Genomic DNA, 18067 nt, shown 5'->3' on the forward strand with positions numbered 1-18067 from the left:
CACAGTGAAACCCTGTCTCGAAAAACCAAAAAAAAAAAAAAAAATTATTTATTTATTATATATACAGTGTTTTGCCTGCATGTATGCTTGTACACCAGAAGAGGGCACCAGGCCTCATCATAGATGGTTATGAGCCACTATGTGGTTTCTGGGAATTGAACTCAGAACCTCTGCAAGAGCAGCCGGTACGATTAACCTCTGAGCCATCTCCCCAGACCCATGATTTTATTTTAAATTGAACATGAATTGATATGTTGTAGTTAAGAGAGATTCTCCATTCAATGTGAAGGTGGGAACAGCAGACTTTTGTTCTGTTGGACCACAGTCAAGTGAACCAAACCTAAACTTAGCCATGGCCTATGCTTAAAGAACTAGAGACACGTTTGTTTGTTTGAGACAGGGTTTACATAGTCCTGGAATTTGCTGTGTAGACAAGACTGGCCTTGAAAATCACAGAGATCCTCCACATTTTTCTTGGCTTAATTTAGAAAACTTCAAAGGATGACATCATATAGTAGGAATGTTGAAATGGAGGAGGGCTTGGTGATATAAACCTATAATCCCAACACCTGGGATGTAGCAAAGTTCAAGTTCATCCTTAGCTAAAATAGTGAAGGTCAGCCTAGTCTATCTGAGACTCTTCCAGAAAAACTGTTGGGATGGATATTATTACATGTAGTTTCCTCATTCACTTCCTCATTATGTCTTCTAACAGATCCAGATAATGTGAGGTTTTCAATGAAACGTTAGTGAAAGGGCCTCAGCCGCCTTGGGAAGTACTTCAGTAGCCAACTGCTGTAGGCCAGTGACGAAGGTGGACAACCATCCACAATTCAAAAGGAACTTCATTCCATGGGGACGCTGACACGCCCCACTTCCCACAGGCAATGTGAACGGAGTAACTGTAGTAGGAAGCAAAAACGGAATGACAACACAATGAATTAACCCAGAGACCCTGGGCAGGGAAATTGATGATGGGTCAGAAATACATACAGAAATACCCGAGGAGGAAAGGGGTTATTATTACACCTCTAACAAGTCAAGGCAGGAACTGAATCACGAACCATGGAGGGACGATGCTTAGTGGCTCCAGAGTCGATGAAACGTTTCGTGCAAGATGGGAAGGAATAAAAAGGGGCCACTGGAATTGAGATGGTTAACAGTTCTGAGAGATGCTCTAACATCTCTTTTTTGAGGCAGCCGAAGCCAAAAATAATCAGTAGTGTTTTGATCCAAAGATACACAGAGTTGCACTGCAGGCACAGACGGAGCCCAGGCTCCCAGCGTTGTTCCCACTACACCGGTGTGCAGGCAGAAAACGCCTTATTAAACCGTCAGAAGGATAACTGGGCGCTCCCTTCGCGATGCTGAGAACGGGACACAGGGCCTCGACGGCTCGCAAGGCAAGTGCGTGCTCTTCCACGGAGATGCCAGGCGGAGCCACCATCAGTCGCTGGCTCGAAGGCCACTGATATATTCTGTTTGGCTTGGGCCTTCTAAACGCTAGGGGCGTCGGGGATGTCCTCATTACCGCGACTCAAAAACGCACCACACTGCCGGGAGGCGTCTGTAGGGAGCAGGGAAAGCAGAGAAGCAGGGAGCTCGGGGTTCAGAGTGACGTCACCGGGAGACTTCCGGGTGCGCGCCCACGAGAACGCCCAGGCGTCCTAGGCCCCGCCCCTCAGCTTCCTCACGTAAGACGCGAGTCACGCAGAGCCCGTGGCTGGTCCCGGAAGCAAAACCAGTAAGGGACAGACGCGACGGCGGAAGGGCGGGCCCTCGGCGCGGCGGCAGGGGGCGGGGCCGGGATGGTAACGGACAAACCCGGGAGCCGCGTTTCGGAGAGGGCCGCTCTGTGACCGCTGCCGCCGGCACTTGCTCCGAGTGGTCCTGCGGTCCACCTCTGCCATGATGCTCCACGGCTTCCAGAGCAGCCACCAGGACTTCTCCTTCGGGCCTTGGAAGCTGACGGCGGCCAAGACCCACATCATGAAGTCTGCGGATGTGGAGAAGTGAGGCTGCGGGGCGGGGACCGGGACGGGGACGGGGTCGGGGTCGGGGACGGGGACGGGGACGGGGTCGGGGACGGGGTCGGGCCCGGCCGGGGATCGAGCGGGCTCGGTGCAGCTTCGCGCGGGTCTCGGAGCCGCAGGCTCTGCCCCTCTGAGGCGACCGTTGATTGACAACTTTAGTGAATGGTCCTGTCCCCGGCTCGCGACCTCTGCTTGCTGAAACTGTCGCTTCGCAGGCTTGAACTGAGCGCGGCCGTTTTGGTGGACTTTGCCCTCGCCCCTCCTGTCTGATACCCTTACCTAAGCCCGCGCGCCACCTTTCTGGGCGTGGATGACCCGTTTCCCTCGGGAGCAATGACAGAAATGGCATTTATGTTTAGCTTCTAGCCTGTGGGGATGTGTGGTGGTGGGCGCCTGAGATTCGGAACGTCACGAATCATTAAGTCCCCGGACTTCATAGTTTGTGAGACCGTTATGTTACTCCGTGACTGTTTAGGATGAAGTTGTATACTCGGAGCGATTTCAGTTTTCAATTTTTTTTTTAACTTTTAGCAAATGAGGTGCTGTGATAAGCACTTGAGATATGGAAGATGAAAGATAAAGTCCTGAGGAATTTCTAGTTTCCTGAGAGACCGTTATAATTATGTGGCTCTTTAGGATGAAGATGTATGTAGACGGGGCTATTTGTGTTGTGTGTGTGTGAGTCAGTGCATCAGAGCAGAATCTTTTTTGTTTCCTTCGAGGCAGGGCTTTTCTGTGTGTAGCTCTGGCTTTCCTGGAACTCTCTGTAGGCCCGGGGTGGCTTCGAACTCACTGAGATCAGCCTGCCTCTGCCTCCCAAACGCTGGGATTTAAAGGCGTGCGCCACCACCTGCCTGGCCTGGGCAGAATCTTGATCAAGTCTGGGTGGGTGTGTAAAGCCAGGAGTCAGCTCTGAGATGTTTGGGGATGCTTGAACTGTATCTTGACAAAATTGGTGTGTGTGTGTGTGGGGGCAGCCTGGCAGAGTGTGTTTGGAGAATTCTCTCTGGTGTCACTGGAGAGTAAATTCTCTGTTGTACTAAGGAGTTTGGATTTTATCTGATAGCCACCAGGTGTTATGGTTGGTCAGAAAGGTTTCTTGGAGGTGTGTTTAGAAGATGGATTGAAGGGCTGGGAGCTGGAAAGGAGGCCAGGAAGTGGCAAAGAGACAGTTGGAGAAGCTAAGATTAGGCGCCTACGTTTGATGGCCAATTGATGGATAGGATATGATAGCAGGATCCTATTTAGAGATTTAAAATGTATATATGCAAAAGAATCCCAGCACTGGGAAGACAGAGGCAAACAAATCTCTGAATTTGAGGCCAGCCTGGTCTGCAGAGTGAGTAGGACACCCAGGGCTATGCAGAGAAACCCTGCCTCCCCTACCCCCAAGGGGGAAAAAACAAACAAAAAAAAAATAGCTTTTTTCCCCCTTACAAAACTATTTTCAATTGAACATTCAGTATTCCTTTTTCACTATTAGAAGTAATTAGTATGTAATTGTACTTGGTTATTTTCTATAGCTATCCTTCATCAGAAAGTATAAATCTGGTCAAATTATTAGAAAGTTTGGTTCCTGTGGCCTCAGGGTGGAGTTTAATTGTCCTAGAGCCTTGTAAGCAAGTGTAGTGACTGTGGCCCTAGGGTGGAATGTAGATTCCTAGAGCCTTGTAAGTGTTGGTTTCTACCCTCCTTAGCTACTGTTGCTTCTTTTTATCACCAATTTTGAAATTGCTTAGAAGTTGAAAATTTTACCAGAAGAGTTGTTTTTTTCCCTTACAAGTGACAGGTCCTTCATTATCTTTTCTTCATAGCTATTATTGATATCGATGTCATATAAAAACACAGTGCATTAAGTCATCTCCTAGGTGATATTTAAACTCTGTCTCTCTCTCTGCCTCTCTCTCTCTCTCTTTAAACTGTTAATGGGCCTTTGACGACTCAGAAATGAGATAGATGTTTCTCATAAGGAGCAGTATTTCTTCGCTCTAAACCCTAATTTATTTGATCATATAGGCTTTTTTTAATTGATTTTAATATGTATACAGATTTTAATATGTACACAAAGACTTGTTTAATATGTCTAATTGGAAATAAATGCAAAACTGTTGGAAAGAGTATAAATGTGCATTGTTCTTTTCTTGACCTTATATAAGACTATATTGTTACATAATGGTTTTGTTTCCTGATGACATTTTCCTACATGTACATGATATATTCCAATCACATTCACACCTCTCATACTACACTTTTTTTTTTTTGTTTTTTTCGAGACAGGGTTTCACTGTGTAGCTTTGGAGCCTATCCTGGCACTTGCTCTGGAAACCAGGCTGCCCTCGAACTCACAGAGATCTGCGTGCCTCTGACTCCCGAGTGCTGGGATCAAAGGCGTGTGCCACCAATGCCCGGCTATACTACACTCTTATTCCCCTCTGATTTCTACTAATCTCTTTTTTATTCCCACCTTCTATTTTCTTTTAAGAATATATTTTTTTTTTTGAGACAGGGTTTGTTTCTTTTTTGAGACAGGGTCTCACTTGTAGACCAGGCTGGCCTTGAACTCACAGAACTGAGATTAAAGGCATGTGCCACACACCTGACAAGAATATATTCTCTTTGGTATTATTTTGTTTTACCTAAACTGGGCGGTGGTGGCACACACCTTTAATCCCAGCACCGGCAGGAGGAGCCCTGTGAGTTGGAGGGCTGGCCTAGAATGAGTTCCAGGACAGCCAGGGCTGTTGGAAACCCTGTCTTGAAAAACCAAACCAAAAGAAGTGTTCTTGTTTGTTTTTCTAGCCTATAGTAGATGAGCCAAATGAAGAGGGGTGGGATAATTCACAGGTCGAGCCCTATATTCTGACACAATCTCATATATTGTTAGGTGTGATGATCACTGCCAGGATATGGTAAAATAAGAAATATGTCTTGTGCTTAAGGACACAAAAAGTCAACAATTTAAATTGGATAGTTTCAAAGCAGCCTTATCAGAAGCCTTATCTACATACTTAAATAAATATAAGTTTATCTGCAGAATTCCCAAAAGGAAAAATTTTGTCTCACATGGAGACACTGGACAAATCTGGTGTGTTTTAATTAGCAATCACACGCTTAGTTAAATATACACTTTAAAGCCTCTTGTGAACCATTTCTTCATAAAACCATCCAAACAAAAAAGTTCTATGTTAGAGTGATGTGAGTTCATGATTCATAGAGTGACTAAGACTTAGCTCCTGGAAACCTAATTGGGTATTGACTTGGGGCACCCTGTCAGGTAGCAGAAGGTGTAGGACCTAGTGGCATAGGTGAATGAACAAGCTTTTGTTATATGTTTTTGGTTGTGAGCTATCTCTCCAGCCCCAGCTTTTGTAATTTAAACAACTGGTCTGTGTATACTTTCTTTACTCTTGCTTCTTATATGTGTGCTCAGTCTTTCATATTAATGTATTTGTTTTGTATACACATAAATTGTGTATTGATTGTATAATGCCAGATAGTAGTAAGTGAAAGCAAGGTAACGGGGTGAGAGACATTATTTTAGATAGGATGATACGATCCGTTCTGAAACGGTGGAATATACGCATTTGTCTACTCTAAAACCTGCCCATCTGTCTGTGTAAAAGCACTCGGGCAGTTCTGTGGATCTCTCTGACTTGCTGCTCCCTTTCTGATCCTTTGTTACTCAGTAGCTTTACTCGTCCATTCTCTGCCTCATGACTTGTTTCATGCTGTGTCTTTTCAACTGTGCTGCTGACCCTCGGATGTCAGAATGGAGAGAATCACAGTAATAATTGGTCATTATTTAACCCCCAATAAGCATATTGGGCCAAGTTTCCAGGGTTTGTAGCCAGCCCATGGATAATTGCCTTTGGTTGAGATGTTGAACTTTCATCCCTGAATTGAAAGTTCAGGTTGTAACCAAGGTGATTGGGTCATAAAATGTGGCAGTCTATGTACTTACAGCTTCCTTTTCCAGAAGCGAATAATTAAGTTACTTAACTTTACAGAAGCTAGGGTTGTAGCTAGGTGATATCTCCCTAGCTTGTTCAAGGCCCCGAGCTCAGTCTCAGGCATCAAAAACTAAAAACAAATCTTTTAACTGGGACTGTAAACCCAGCTTTAAAAAAATCATTATTTATTTATTTATTTATTTATTCATTTATTTTTGAGACAGGGTTTCTCTGTATTGTTTTGGAGCTTGTCCTGGAACTTGCTCTGTAGATCAGGCTGGCCTCGAACTCAAAAGAGATCCTACTACCTCTAACTCCCAAGTGCTGGGATTGAAGGCGTGCGCCACCAAGACCAGCCTGGTCTACAGGAGCTAGTTCTAGGACAGTCTCTAAAACCACAGAGAAACCCTGCCTTGAAAATAAATAAATAAGTAAATAAATAAGTAAAAAACAAAAATTAATATATTTTGTATTTATTGAAACTAACTATAATTACATCATTTTCCCCCTTCCCTTTGGTCAGTCCCTCCCTTGTTATCCTCCACTTACTCTCTCAAATTCATGACCTCTTTTTCTTTAATTTTTGTTGTTGGTGGTAGTGTTGGGGTGTGTGTGTGTATGTGTGTGTGTGTGTTATATGAATCATGCTGGCTTAGTAAAGTAGCAGTGCTGGTAGGTTCTCTAAGAACCATAACTCACTAGTCCCAAGGTAGTTGGCAAACTTTCTAGTACCAGGTATGATTTCCTCTTGTTGAGAGCTATTGGTTACCACCAAGATATATGTGCCACTATTATATCCTTGCATTTATTTTGCATCAAATGTTCCATGTTGGTTGTTGTAGTTCATAGTTGTCAAACCCAGGTTTCTTAAGGACTAAAAGGGACCAGTGAACTGGACAGCTCATTCCCCAACTTAGAGGCTGGCAACTTGTACTTAGCATCAACCAGGTGGTGCTATATGACAAAGCAGGCATGTGCTGTTAGGCCAACTTTTTCTTTTTTAAATCAGAAGTCCCAATTTACACAATAAAAAACAACAAAAATCTCAGTTTTTCTTGACAACTTTTCAAGTGTCAAAACAATACCAATACCATTCATACTAGCAAACATATCAATGTGTTACTGATTTGTGATGCTGGCTGTTTTGCTTATCTTCTAGTGAAGTTGTCATTGAGGCATGAGCCACGCATGTGGACTAGCATGTTGGATAGAGGGCTGGTATTATACTAACAAGAGTACTAGTGTACTCTAGAACTCCTTGGGCTTTTCTATTTTTACTATTTTGCAAGTAGTGAAATTGGAATTGATCTTGATTATCTTAAAATAGTGGTCCCTTTCCAATTACCTCACTTTGTTTTGTTTGTTTGTTTCCATGTATCATTTATACCATCTCTTACCTAGTTTAGTGACATAAAGATTTAATGATGAACAAGTAGGTGATGAAAGTGTTTTATAGGTGTGCTTTAAATGTCATGTTTATTAAGTCATGCACTATTGAACTCATTCTGTAAAGTCAGAATTAGGTTGGGGTGAAAAGGAAACAGAAGTGATATTGGCGAAGATAAATAATCTCCCCTGATCTCTGCTTATGTGTAGGTTAGCTGATGAATTGCATATGCCATCCCTCCCTGAAATGATGTTTGGAGACAACGTTCTAAGGATCCAGCATGGCTCTGGCTTTGGAATTGAGTTCAATGCTACTGATGCACTAAGATGTGTAAACAACTACCAAGGGATGCTTAAGGTAGCTTGTGCTGAAGAGTGGCAGGAAAGTAGGTGAGGATCTGGCGGTTACAGGTTAAACATAAAAAGGAAGATGTGTGTTAGAATTAAACTTTAAAGCTATATTATGTTGACCATAAAACAAAGGTTAATGCGCCACTGCTTGAATGTTTGTTAAGTTGAGCTGAGCTGTGTAGGTGTCCTTTATCCAGACTGTCAGTGTCCCTTAGTCCAGCAGGTCCATTGTATTTTAATGTTCCTGTTTTTGAAGAAAAACATTTTTCTTGTTGTTTTCATTGAATATTTGTGGAATATTAAAACTAAGAAAAATGTTTAGTTTTTTTTTTTCTCATTAAGTCAGCAGTTACTTACTTTGTGCTTATTGTGTATTAGATGTTTTGGAGGATAGGAAGAAGTGTAAGCTTTAAGTCATGTCTTAGGCAGTGTAAGATGACCTAGAAAGACTATATCAGCACTGACAAGTTAAATAACAGTTAAATGTTCAGAAAACAGTAAGAAAGGTTTTCTGCTAGTGAATGGCAGTGTATGCCTTTAATAAGATGTTTTATGTTGTGTGTGTATTAGTAGGGTATTTTATATTACATATCTGATGTGTAATTTGGTGTGCATATGAATACTGCTAATATATACTCTAAACTCATCCTTTTTTGTTTTGGTATTTGAGGACGGAGGGTGAACACTCCAAAGAAGTTCTTAAACCATATGATTGGACCTATACAACAGATTATAAAGGAACGTTACTTGGAGAATCTCTTAAGTTAAAGGTAAATTTGAACTTTTTGCTTTTATGAATCATTAGTTTTTTATAATCTCAGCACTAGATCTTTTAGTTATGTTATTATTTTTTCCCACTGCTTTTATCCTGCTTAGTTTGATTGTGGCAGGCTTTAGAACCTAATATGAAGGGATTTAGTTTTATTAATGTATCTATTAGTGGAAAATAAAAGAAAGATATAGCCAGTTCCCCTTTTGTTTGCTTGAGATGGAGTCTCAGGAGTCTGGCATTGAACTTTTAGGCTCAGGTACTCCTGCCTTGGCCTCCTGAGTATCTGGAAGTATAGGTATGTACCTGTACTTGCCTAGGAACGATGTTCTTTAAAACCTTACTTTGCCTTGGTGTTAGCAGTGTCATAGGCAAGCATCTGTCCTTGGTAATGCATTATTAGGTGATATAGATAGAAATGGCTAGCTAGTAGCTTAGAGTTTTACACATGAACAACAGAACTGTTGAACAGAAAATTTATATCCTGCTTGCACTGAGTATGAATCTGGTATTTTAGTTAAGTTACTTTTTCCTTTCCTTCTGGATGACCTGGAGCCTTTCCATGTAGTCCAGTTTTGCCTTGAACTCAAGAGATCGATTGCCTGCCTCTGCCACCCCGGTACTGGGATCAAAGTTGTGCACTACCACACCTGGCCCTTTAGGTGACTTATTTAATCCAGACACCTTGTTACTAGTAAATTGAGAAAATGGAAATGCTTGCCCGTGGAAGAATTTTTATATGAATAGTTCACAAGCGGGTTCTAATTACATTTTAGCATGTTGTGTTAGTGTTGATTGATCTGCATCTGTGTAGTCAGGACACAGAACATGGAATTGGAAGGTCTCTATTAACTACATTTTAAGCTCTGATAGTGAGACTGAAGTGAAACAAGTGAGGCTTAGGTTGTATGTCTGTCAGGCGTAAGGACAAAGTTGTTCTAGTGTAAACTATCTTCCTTACCCTTTAGGGCTGGTGAGATGGCTCAGTGGATAGTCACTTGCTGCCAAGCTTGATGACTGTGCCTGATCCCTGGGACTCATATGGTGGCAAGAGAGAACCAGCTCCTACAAGTTGTCCTCTGACTGCCACACATGCTCATAACACACACACTAAATGTTATTGGAGGCTATATCATAAGTTGATGGTTAGCTGGACATGTGAGGGTATGTGTGAAATCCTTGTCTCCTTGCCTATGTAAATTTTTTTTTAGTTTAGTTTCAGGAGATAGAAATTAAATCTTTGGTGGTGGTGGTGGGGTTCTTTTTTCTTTTTCTTTGTTTTTCAAGGTGAGTTCATCTACTTAGCCCTGGCCATCCTGGAACTCTCTGTAGACCAGGCTGGCCTCAAATTGATAGAGATCTGACTGGGTTTTCATCTCAAGTGCTAAGATTAAAAGGTGTGTGCCACCACACCGGCTGAAACTAATTCTTAGTTTCTCCTCCAAACTTTTCTATGTGTGCTTCCAGTACACAAACAAAACTTTTGAGAAAATAGACATTTGCTCATTTATTCATTTCATCAGACATATCTTAAACTTCTTCTGTGTGCCATTGCATAGTCCAGTGAGAGTATGGTGATTTTCTTATTCTCTTGACAACTTTACAGACTGTAGTCTGTCATCACTTCTGATTGAAGTTTGCAGAGAGCTGAGGTCATTTGATATTTTGTTGCCAGGAATGAAGAAATTGAAGTTTTATGATACCTCATGCAATAGTGATGATGGTTGTTTAATGGATTCACTTAGGAAAAGCTGCATTAGCTGTAAGTATAGCATTTGGAGCAAGAACCAAGGCAATAGAGATGGAGACTGATAGGAGAAGATAAAACTATGCGCTTGGTATTCTTCCAATATTTTCACCTATAATATAATTTCTTCTAAAGTGTTGCTGATAAATGTCAGTGTGATCTCCCATTCTGGTAGTGATAGTGGTGTACTTAGGCTTTGTCAGAATATGGGCTTTGCTTCAAATCAGCTTGACAAAGCAATTTGCTCTCTCTCTCTCTCTCTCTCTCTCTCTCTCTCTCTCTCTCTCTCGTGTGTGTGTGTGTGTGTGTGGGTGAGTGTGTGTGTGTGTGTGTGTGTGTGTGTGTGTGTGTTGGGAGTTTACATATGCCACAGTGTGTGTAGGTTAGGACATCCTTGGGTGTGGGTTCTTGTCTTCCATCTTACTTGAACATGGTTTCTGTTTTTTGCTGATGTGTGTACTAGGCTCTATTTCCCGCAAGCTTCTGGGGATTCTCCTGTCTTCACCCTAGGAGCACCAGTATTACAGACATGAACTATTATATCTGGCTTTATGTAGATTTTGGGGATTCAAAGTCAGGCTTTGCCCATTGAGTCATCTCCTCACAGTTTGATCTTTTGCAAAGCCTTATTTTGATAAATGGACAATACCAATTGTGAGGCAGATCCCACATGTAAAATATTTAATGCAGTGTCTGTTACATAGTGAAGACCTCAATAGATGGTCTCAAATAGTAGGTGACTGTTGGAATACTAGGCATGACTAGGCTTTATGTCTGAAGTTGATGAATGTGGTTTTTTGGTGTTTTAATGGAGTGACTGAGGCTGTGGAGATGGCTCAACAGTGAAGAGCACTTACTACTCTGCAGAGGACCAGGTTCAGTTCCCAGCACCCATATGGTGGCTCACAACCATCTGTAACTCTAGTTCAAAAGATCTGATATCCTCTTCTGACACCAGTGGGCACCAGGAATGCACATGGTGTTCATGCATACATGCATGCCAAACACTCATACATATAAGGTAAATACATCTTTGGGGGAAAAAAAAAAACAGACTTTTTAAGTTAAAGGTTTTCAGATAAATTATTATAATTTTGGTCTTTAGTGCTCAAAATAACCTTGTAGGTAGGTCCAGTATCCTCATTTTGTAGATGAAGTATTGGGTTCACAAATTTAAACTATGATTTTGGATAACACACTGCCCGTAACTTACTGTTTTGCACATTTGGTATATGTGAAGTTCCTAAAGAATCAATTAAAATATGTTTTAAAAAATTGGGGTAATTGACTATTAACATAGTGTCATCGTGTGTGGTCTACCTAACAACATTAATGCTTTAAGAAAACAAACAAAAAACAATTTGTAAGTATATATAGTTGAGAAGGGTTAACTATGTTAGCATTGTTGTGTAACCAGTCTCCCCATTGCTGACCTTGTGTTCAGGAACCTCCACACCTAGCTTTTTATGTGGTTTTCTGGGGTTTGAACACAGGTTGTCATGCTTTTGCTTCAGGCACTATATTTCCCAGCACCTAAGGTAGGTGCCATTTTAACAGAAAGAAATATTTCTCCAGTTCCAACTGAGCATATACAAGTACACTTTACTAGCAGGAAACTGCACTTAATTCCTGTGGTAGCTGTAGTTTATCATGCTAATTTTCAGTTGATAATTTTCTCATCTTCACAACAGAATACTTAATTATATTCTGAAAGATGGTACATTTGGACTCTGAGAGAATATCAGTTATCTATAGTGTTTTTCAGAGTTTCAGAGTGGGGGCAAAGTGTAATCTTTCAATGCCTACTAATTACATCCAAATTTAGAACTGCATGCTGCTGTTAAGCAGAGAAAATGATAAAAACTGTCTTTCAACTCTAGCTCTTTATATTAAAACTTTCCCACTTAAAATTGTGTATTTCAGGTTGTACCTACAACAGATCATATAGATACAGAGAAATTGAAAGCCAGAGAACAGATTAAATTTTTTGAAGAAGTTCTCCTGTTTGAAGATGAATTACATGATCATGGAGTTTCCAGCCTGAGTGTGAAAATTGTGAGTACTGTGATTGCTAAATTGACACCATTCTTCCATTCTTAGCGTTGGCTGACAGGATGCTATGTGACATTTCTCTTGTGTCTAGAGCACACCCTAGTGAGTAGCCATTATGAAATTCATGAAAAATAAGGATATTCTTTTTTTTTTTTTTAATATACCTACCTGGCTACTTTGTAGGTTATTTGCTTATTATTAATTCTCATGTTTTGAATTAAAAATGATATTTCTAGGATCTGCAGGTAGCCTGTTGGATTTATTTTTAGATTTATCTTATATGTATGAATGTTTTGCTCATGCACCACGGCTTGCCTGGTACCCTTGGAGGTCAGAAAGGGCACTGCCTCCCCTGGAACTGGAGTTAAAGATGGTTGTGAGTTTGGAAAACAAACCATGTTAAGTAACCTGCTAAAGGCTGTGAGGCTAGTTGGAGCTAGGGCAGAGACCCTCCATCTAGTTGGTCCCTGATTTGGATTGCTTCAGCTTATCATTATTTTGGCTTCATGCTGGTGTGAAAGTGATAAGTAAGCCTTTATTAACTATATTTTGTAGTTTGAATTTTATCTTTTCCATGTTATCAATGTGTGGTATGATACTCTTGATGCTGGGCAGTGAACTGCAGTGCCTGGTCAGCTGTGCCACTGGAAATGCCTGGTACTCTGTGTCCCTGCATTGTTGAGCTATGGTATCAAATAGGTCAGATCTTGTTAAGAGCTTCTTAGATAGTTGCTTTCAATGTGATGGGCCATAAACCAGGGGGCATTTTTACTGTGGATTTAGCTTTCTTTCAGTGCTTCTCTTTTTTCCTTTTTGTAAAGAAATAAAATATTTTAATTTCATTAACATTTTAATGTGCTGTCTTTATGCCCTAGAGAGTAATGCCTTCCAGCTTTTTTCTGCTATTGCGGTTTTTCTTGAGAATCGATGGTGTGCTTATCAGAATGAATGACACAAGGCTTTACCATGAGGTAATGAGAATCCTGACACTGAGTCTGTTTATGTGTTTTCATTATCACTTAGGTTTTGAGATTAAGTTATGATTCTTGTTAAATGATCATCCATTAACCCATAAATTGAGTGTTTTAAGTTTACTGGTTACACGTTATTATCAAACTGTCTTTTTGTTTTTCTTCAAAGTTCTGGTAATCAAAAATGTTTTATAAAAAATACTTTCTGTGTATGAGTGACACTTTGACCAGACATTTTGTATATATTTAACCTGTGTTTAAGGAAGATTGTCCCTTAGCCTGTAACCTTTATTGCTAGTATTACTATAGAATGTCCTGGTGTTAGAAATCCCACTTAAGCTGCCTCTTTAAGTTTGTGTCTATTGAATGATTATTTGGTGGTTATTCTAAAGGTAGAAAGTTCTGTCTTCTGTCTAAAGTAACAGGTATAAACAGTGTTAAGGGTTAGGGGGCTGAGTTTACAGTGAGTTGTAAGAATTTTCCAGCATCTTATAGGACAGCTTGTCTTTTTTGAATGTTTAAGTTCAGAATTGGGATCACATGTGGTGAAGAATTAGACATTTTGTTTTCTTCTTGAAACAACACAATGACTGTTATTGGCCTCTTTTCTTCTCCCTCATCCCTCCCCATTCTCCTCCCCTTCCCCTCTCCCTCTCCCTCTGTTATGTAGCCCTGGCTGTTCTAGAACTCAGTATGTCTATCAGGCTGGTCTCTTAGAACTGCCTGCCTCTGCTGGGATCAAAGGCACATCTGATGACTGTTTTCCCTTTGTAGAAGCAAAGCCAAAGTAATACATTTTTCTCATAGTGAAATCTAAATCTCAAAAATACTATGTTAAACTTAGTTATTTTATAAATGTATCCTAAAAGGTTCTGTTAAGCAATAACTTATATTTATCATGTAGTTGATCAGAGTTGTATATACTAAGACATTCACAGCAGTGTTATTTATATAATATGAAGGAACTTAATAAATTTGATGAAGCTTTATATCCATACATTAGTAGCAGAAAAATATATGCCCGTTACCATTGACAGTACAGAATTAAATTGAGCTTCTTTGGAAAGGTGCCCATCTCAGTGAATTTTTATAGTTCAGTGTGAACCTAGTCAAGATTTCGTGTAGAGGCTTTGAAATGGGAAAGCCTGTGTTATCAGAAGTAGCTATGATTGATATTTTTATTTATACTTTTATATTATTGATTTTTTATGGCAAGCATTAATTATTTCTTGTTTCTTGTTGATATAAAACTGAAACCTTAGAGGAGTATGATTTTGTATGTTTCTATATGGAAAAGTATCCTGAAAACAAATTATAATAAATTTTAAATTCATTCTTAGTTCCTTTTTTTTTTTCTTTTCTTTTTGAGACAGGGTCTCACTTTATATCTCTGGCTGTCCTAGAACTTATTATAGAACTTATTATTTCTTACTTAGATCAAGCTGCCTTAAAACTCAGAGGTATCTGCCCGCCTCTGCCTTTCTAGTGCTGGGATTAAAGATATTCACCACCATGCCCAGCAAAATGCAGTTCTGTAACCCAACCATAAAAGTCTTCAATGGGAAAAACTTGAGTACAAAAGGGTGGATTTCTATTTTTATTTACTTTATTTTTTTTTTTATTTTTATTTTTTTATTTTTAAGACCTGGCTGCCTTGGAACTCACTGTAGACCAGGCTGGCCTCAAACTCACAGAGATCCACCTGCCTCTGGTAAAGTGAGGAATTTAGCAAGATATGTGGGAATAGGAAAGATTTAAAAAAATAAAAAAAGTTCTTTTTTTTTTTTTTTGAATGAAAGGAGCCACTGAAAATATAAGATAGCTCAAGAAAAAAAGATTTCATTTAATACTTGAACCTTTAAATATCTCTGTATTTTTATTGTGTATAGATATATCCCATCAAAGTATAGCCTTTGTGTACCTGTATGTGCATGTGAGTTTGAGTGAATGTTAACATGATAATAGTCTGGTTACCTGTGTGTATTTGGAGTTCTTCTGGAGTTACTGTGTTTATAGAGATAGGAAATAGTATTTCAGAATTCTTGTTGACAATTAAATGAAGAGCCAAATATTTTCATCAGACTTCATGCTTCCCTTACAACCTGTCCTAAAATGTAGACAGTCTGTTTTATAGGAAGGAGTTTATAAAATCAATATAAAATATATTCTAATTTTTTTTTTATTTTTAAACATAGGCTGACAAGACCTACATGTTGCGAGAATATACATCACGAGAGAGCAAAATTGCTAATTTAATGGTAATTACTTGAATTTTAATGATTTTAAACCTGTTATCCCACTAATTCCATTCATCTAAATTTACATCTGTAAATGTGCTCCTGCTCAGGGCTCTGTAGAGTGGGTGAGTCTGGTGAGTGCTCTCTTCTGAGCTTGTCTCAAGCACCAGGGCATGTGGAGAGTTGTTGGGTGTCACTCATCTAATTCCCACTGCTCTGAAGAAACTGAGATCCAGAGGTGCCATGGTCTGAGTCGCATAGCTTCAGCTGGATGTCCCTCTGACTTAGCACCTGGTCACTCTAGAATTTTTAAAAAGTAGTATTTTCATTTTTTGAGATTATATGATATAGTTCCATAAATTTCCCCTTTCTGTACCTTCCCCTACCCCCTTACTCTCTTTCAAATTCATGGTCTCTTTTTCAGTAGTTGTTGTATGTGTGTGTTTCCTAAATACATAAATACAACCTGCTCAGTCTGTGTATTTGTATGTATATATTTTTACGCATTTCTTTTTCTTCCAAAAACTGGTCATTCTGTACCCTGATATAATTTTCCTGTATATTTTACTCACCTGGAGTTTTTGAAGCCCTTCCTTAGTACTTGAATTTTGTAATGAGTGGCTTAGAAGGTAGTACCTCTCTAAAAACTTAGTATTTTTTTTTCTTTTTTTACCTGTAGTATTTATTTCTGTCTGAATATAGAGTACACTTGAGTTAGAATAGTTACTCAGATTCTGTCATAGAATATGAACTGGGCTCTAGCTTAAGATTTGTCTTTCAAATTACTCCAGGGAACCAGGGAGGGGATTTGGTTAAAATGTGTGAAATTCTTCCAGCATTTATAGTAGCACTGTAAATTACATGGTCCTGAGTTACTGGAAGGCCATTCAGCAAAGAGTTGAATGATTGAGTATGGCAAACACCTGTTATTTGGGGGAAGCACTTAATGCTGTTCCTTATGTATGTAGTATCCCCTATTTGGAAATTGGCATCCTTTGTGAATGTTTGAACTAGAAGATCTCAGAAATTGTCCAGGCTATAACTTAAGTTTATACTAATAAGATTTTGTGTTTTCCCTAGCACGTTCCACCTTCCCTCTTCACGGAACCTAATGAAATCTCTCAATATTTACCAATCAAGGAGGCAGTTTGTGAGAAGCTAGTATTTCCAGAAAGAGTTGATTCTAGCCCTGCGGACTCACAAAGCACACCCTCGGAATAGAATGTGGTACAGCCTACTCTCCGTGTAGAGCCTGCCTGGACATCTTGGCTGTTTGTAGGGATATTTTTATTATGAGAATTAATTTCCTTGCTTATGCTCAGATTTTCTGTGGCCTTAAAGGAAAATAAAAGAGTGTTACAGGCAGGTTCCACTTAACTCCCATTTATATTGTCTGTCTTCAAGTTCCTACTGGAGTTGTATGCTCTGGAGCAAAATTTGGATTCCTAAATGATCCCAAATTGTGACCTCAGCAGCAGTGATGTGTATGTGTCTCAGGAGGGGGGACATGATCTGCATCCATCATGAAGCATCGTCTTCTACTGTGAAGAGGCTAAATTGTAAATTCCATCACTGAGTCCCGATGCCTTGTGACGTCCATAGGATTCTGACTGCATGTTGATGTACTGTACTGGCTGGGCTTGGGGCTGGCTTTCTGGTGTTTATTCGCACTTCTGAAGAGTTGTGACCTGTCACCTAGGAAATTAATCTTGTATTATTCATTAGTTCCAGTTTCTGGGCAACATGATTGTGTGTGTTTGTACACACATGTATTTTTAAAACTTTTCATTTAAATGTCTTTGTCTCTGAGTAGTGTTAGATTACTTATTTTGATAATTCATTGTTAAAAATTGTGGAGAATTAAAAGAATTTACCTTTTTTTAAAAAAAAAACAAAAAGAAGTGGGTGGGGGGAAGGATGAGTGTGCTTCTGAGGATCTTATTAGTGTGTTCCGGTGAGGAATGCCAAGGGAATGTGTTGGCCATTTCTAAATATGACATGTACCATTTTATATTTATTTGTCCATTGTCTTTTGTAAGAGGAGAATAAATAATAAGGAATTACAGATCCATATTTTGCTATTTATTTCAGCTTTCCTTAGAGCTTCATTCAAGAGTGGCTCACTTAGGATCTATCTTTTTCATTCATTCCTTATGTTTTGAGCCTGTTCAATATTGTAGATACATTTTCCTATGCAGATTACAAAAGGAAAATTGGTAGGGAGTTGTGAGCATGACCCCCTAGTTTACCTCTGAGCGCTTGCCCCTCTTCTCTTTCTGTTCCTTACATTCTGTGGGCATTTTAAATAGTCAGAAAACATGCGTACATGCCATGTATAACATCCCATTCAATTCTGAATGCTGTGCTGTCTGATACGGTACAGGGGTTACATGAGATACAACACAGTTTTTCCTTATACCTATGGATGCTATGTATGTGGATTCAATTAACTGCTCATCAAAAGATTTGAAACAATATTCCATCTATACTGACCATGCACAGACTTTTCTTGCCATTATTCCCCGAGTAACATCTTAACAACCATTTTTGAGGTGCTAACAACTGTATTAG

General features: G+C 39.7%; 1 protein-coding gene across 1 annotated transcript; it reads left to right on the top strand.

The window, feature by feature from the left end:
- Positions 1 to 1777: 1777 nt before the first annotated feature.
- Tiprl (TOR signaling pathway regulator) lies at positions 1778 to 17567 on the top strand. Its single transcript, XM_027417144.2, has 7 exons — positions 1778 to 2012; positions 7580 to 7759; positions 8391 to 8490; positions 12160 to 12291; positions 13164 to 13259; positions 15455 to 15517; positions 16577 to 17567. The coding sequence occupies exons 1-7, from the start codon at positions 1909 to 1911 to the stop codon at positions 16715 to 16717; spliced, it is 816 nt and encodes a 271-aa protein (XP_027272945.1). The 5' UTR covers positions 1778 to 1908; the 3' UTR covers positions 16718 to 17567.
- The last annotated feature ends 500 nt before the right edge of the window (positions 17568 to 18067 follow it).

This window comes from Cricetulus griseus, chromosome 5 (assembly GCF_003668045.3).
Source record: "Cricetulus griseus strain 17A/GY chromosome 5, alternate assembly CriGri-PICRH-1.0, whole genome shotgun sequence".
NCBI lineage: Eukaryota > Metazoa > Chordata > Mammalia > Rodentia > Cricetidae > Cricetulus > Cricetulus griseus.

What these genes read in the sequence shown, in the direction of transcription:
- Tiprl (XM_027417144.2), top strand. Translation starts at nt 1,909, where the DNA reads ATGATGCTCCACGGCTTCCAGAGCAGCCACCAGGACTTCTCCTTCGGG. An exon ending in GAGAATCTCTTAAGTTAAAG is followed by an intron (nt 8,491 to 12,159) that starts GTAAATTTGAAC and finishes TGTGTATTTCAG; the next exon opens with GTTGTACCTACAACAGATCA. An exon ending in ACACAAGGCTTTACCATGAG is followed by an intron (nt 13,260 to 15,454) that starts GTAATGAGAATC and finishes TTTTAAACATAG; the next exon opens with GCTGACAAGACCTACATGTT.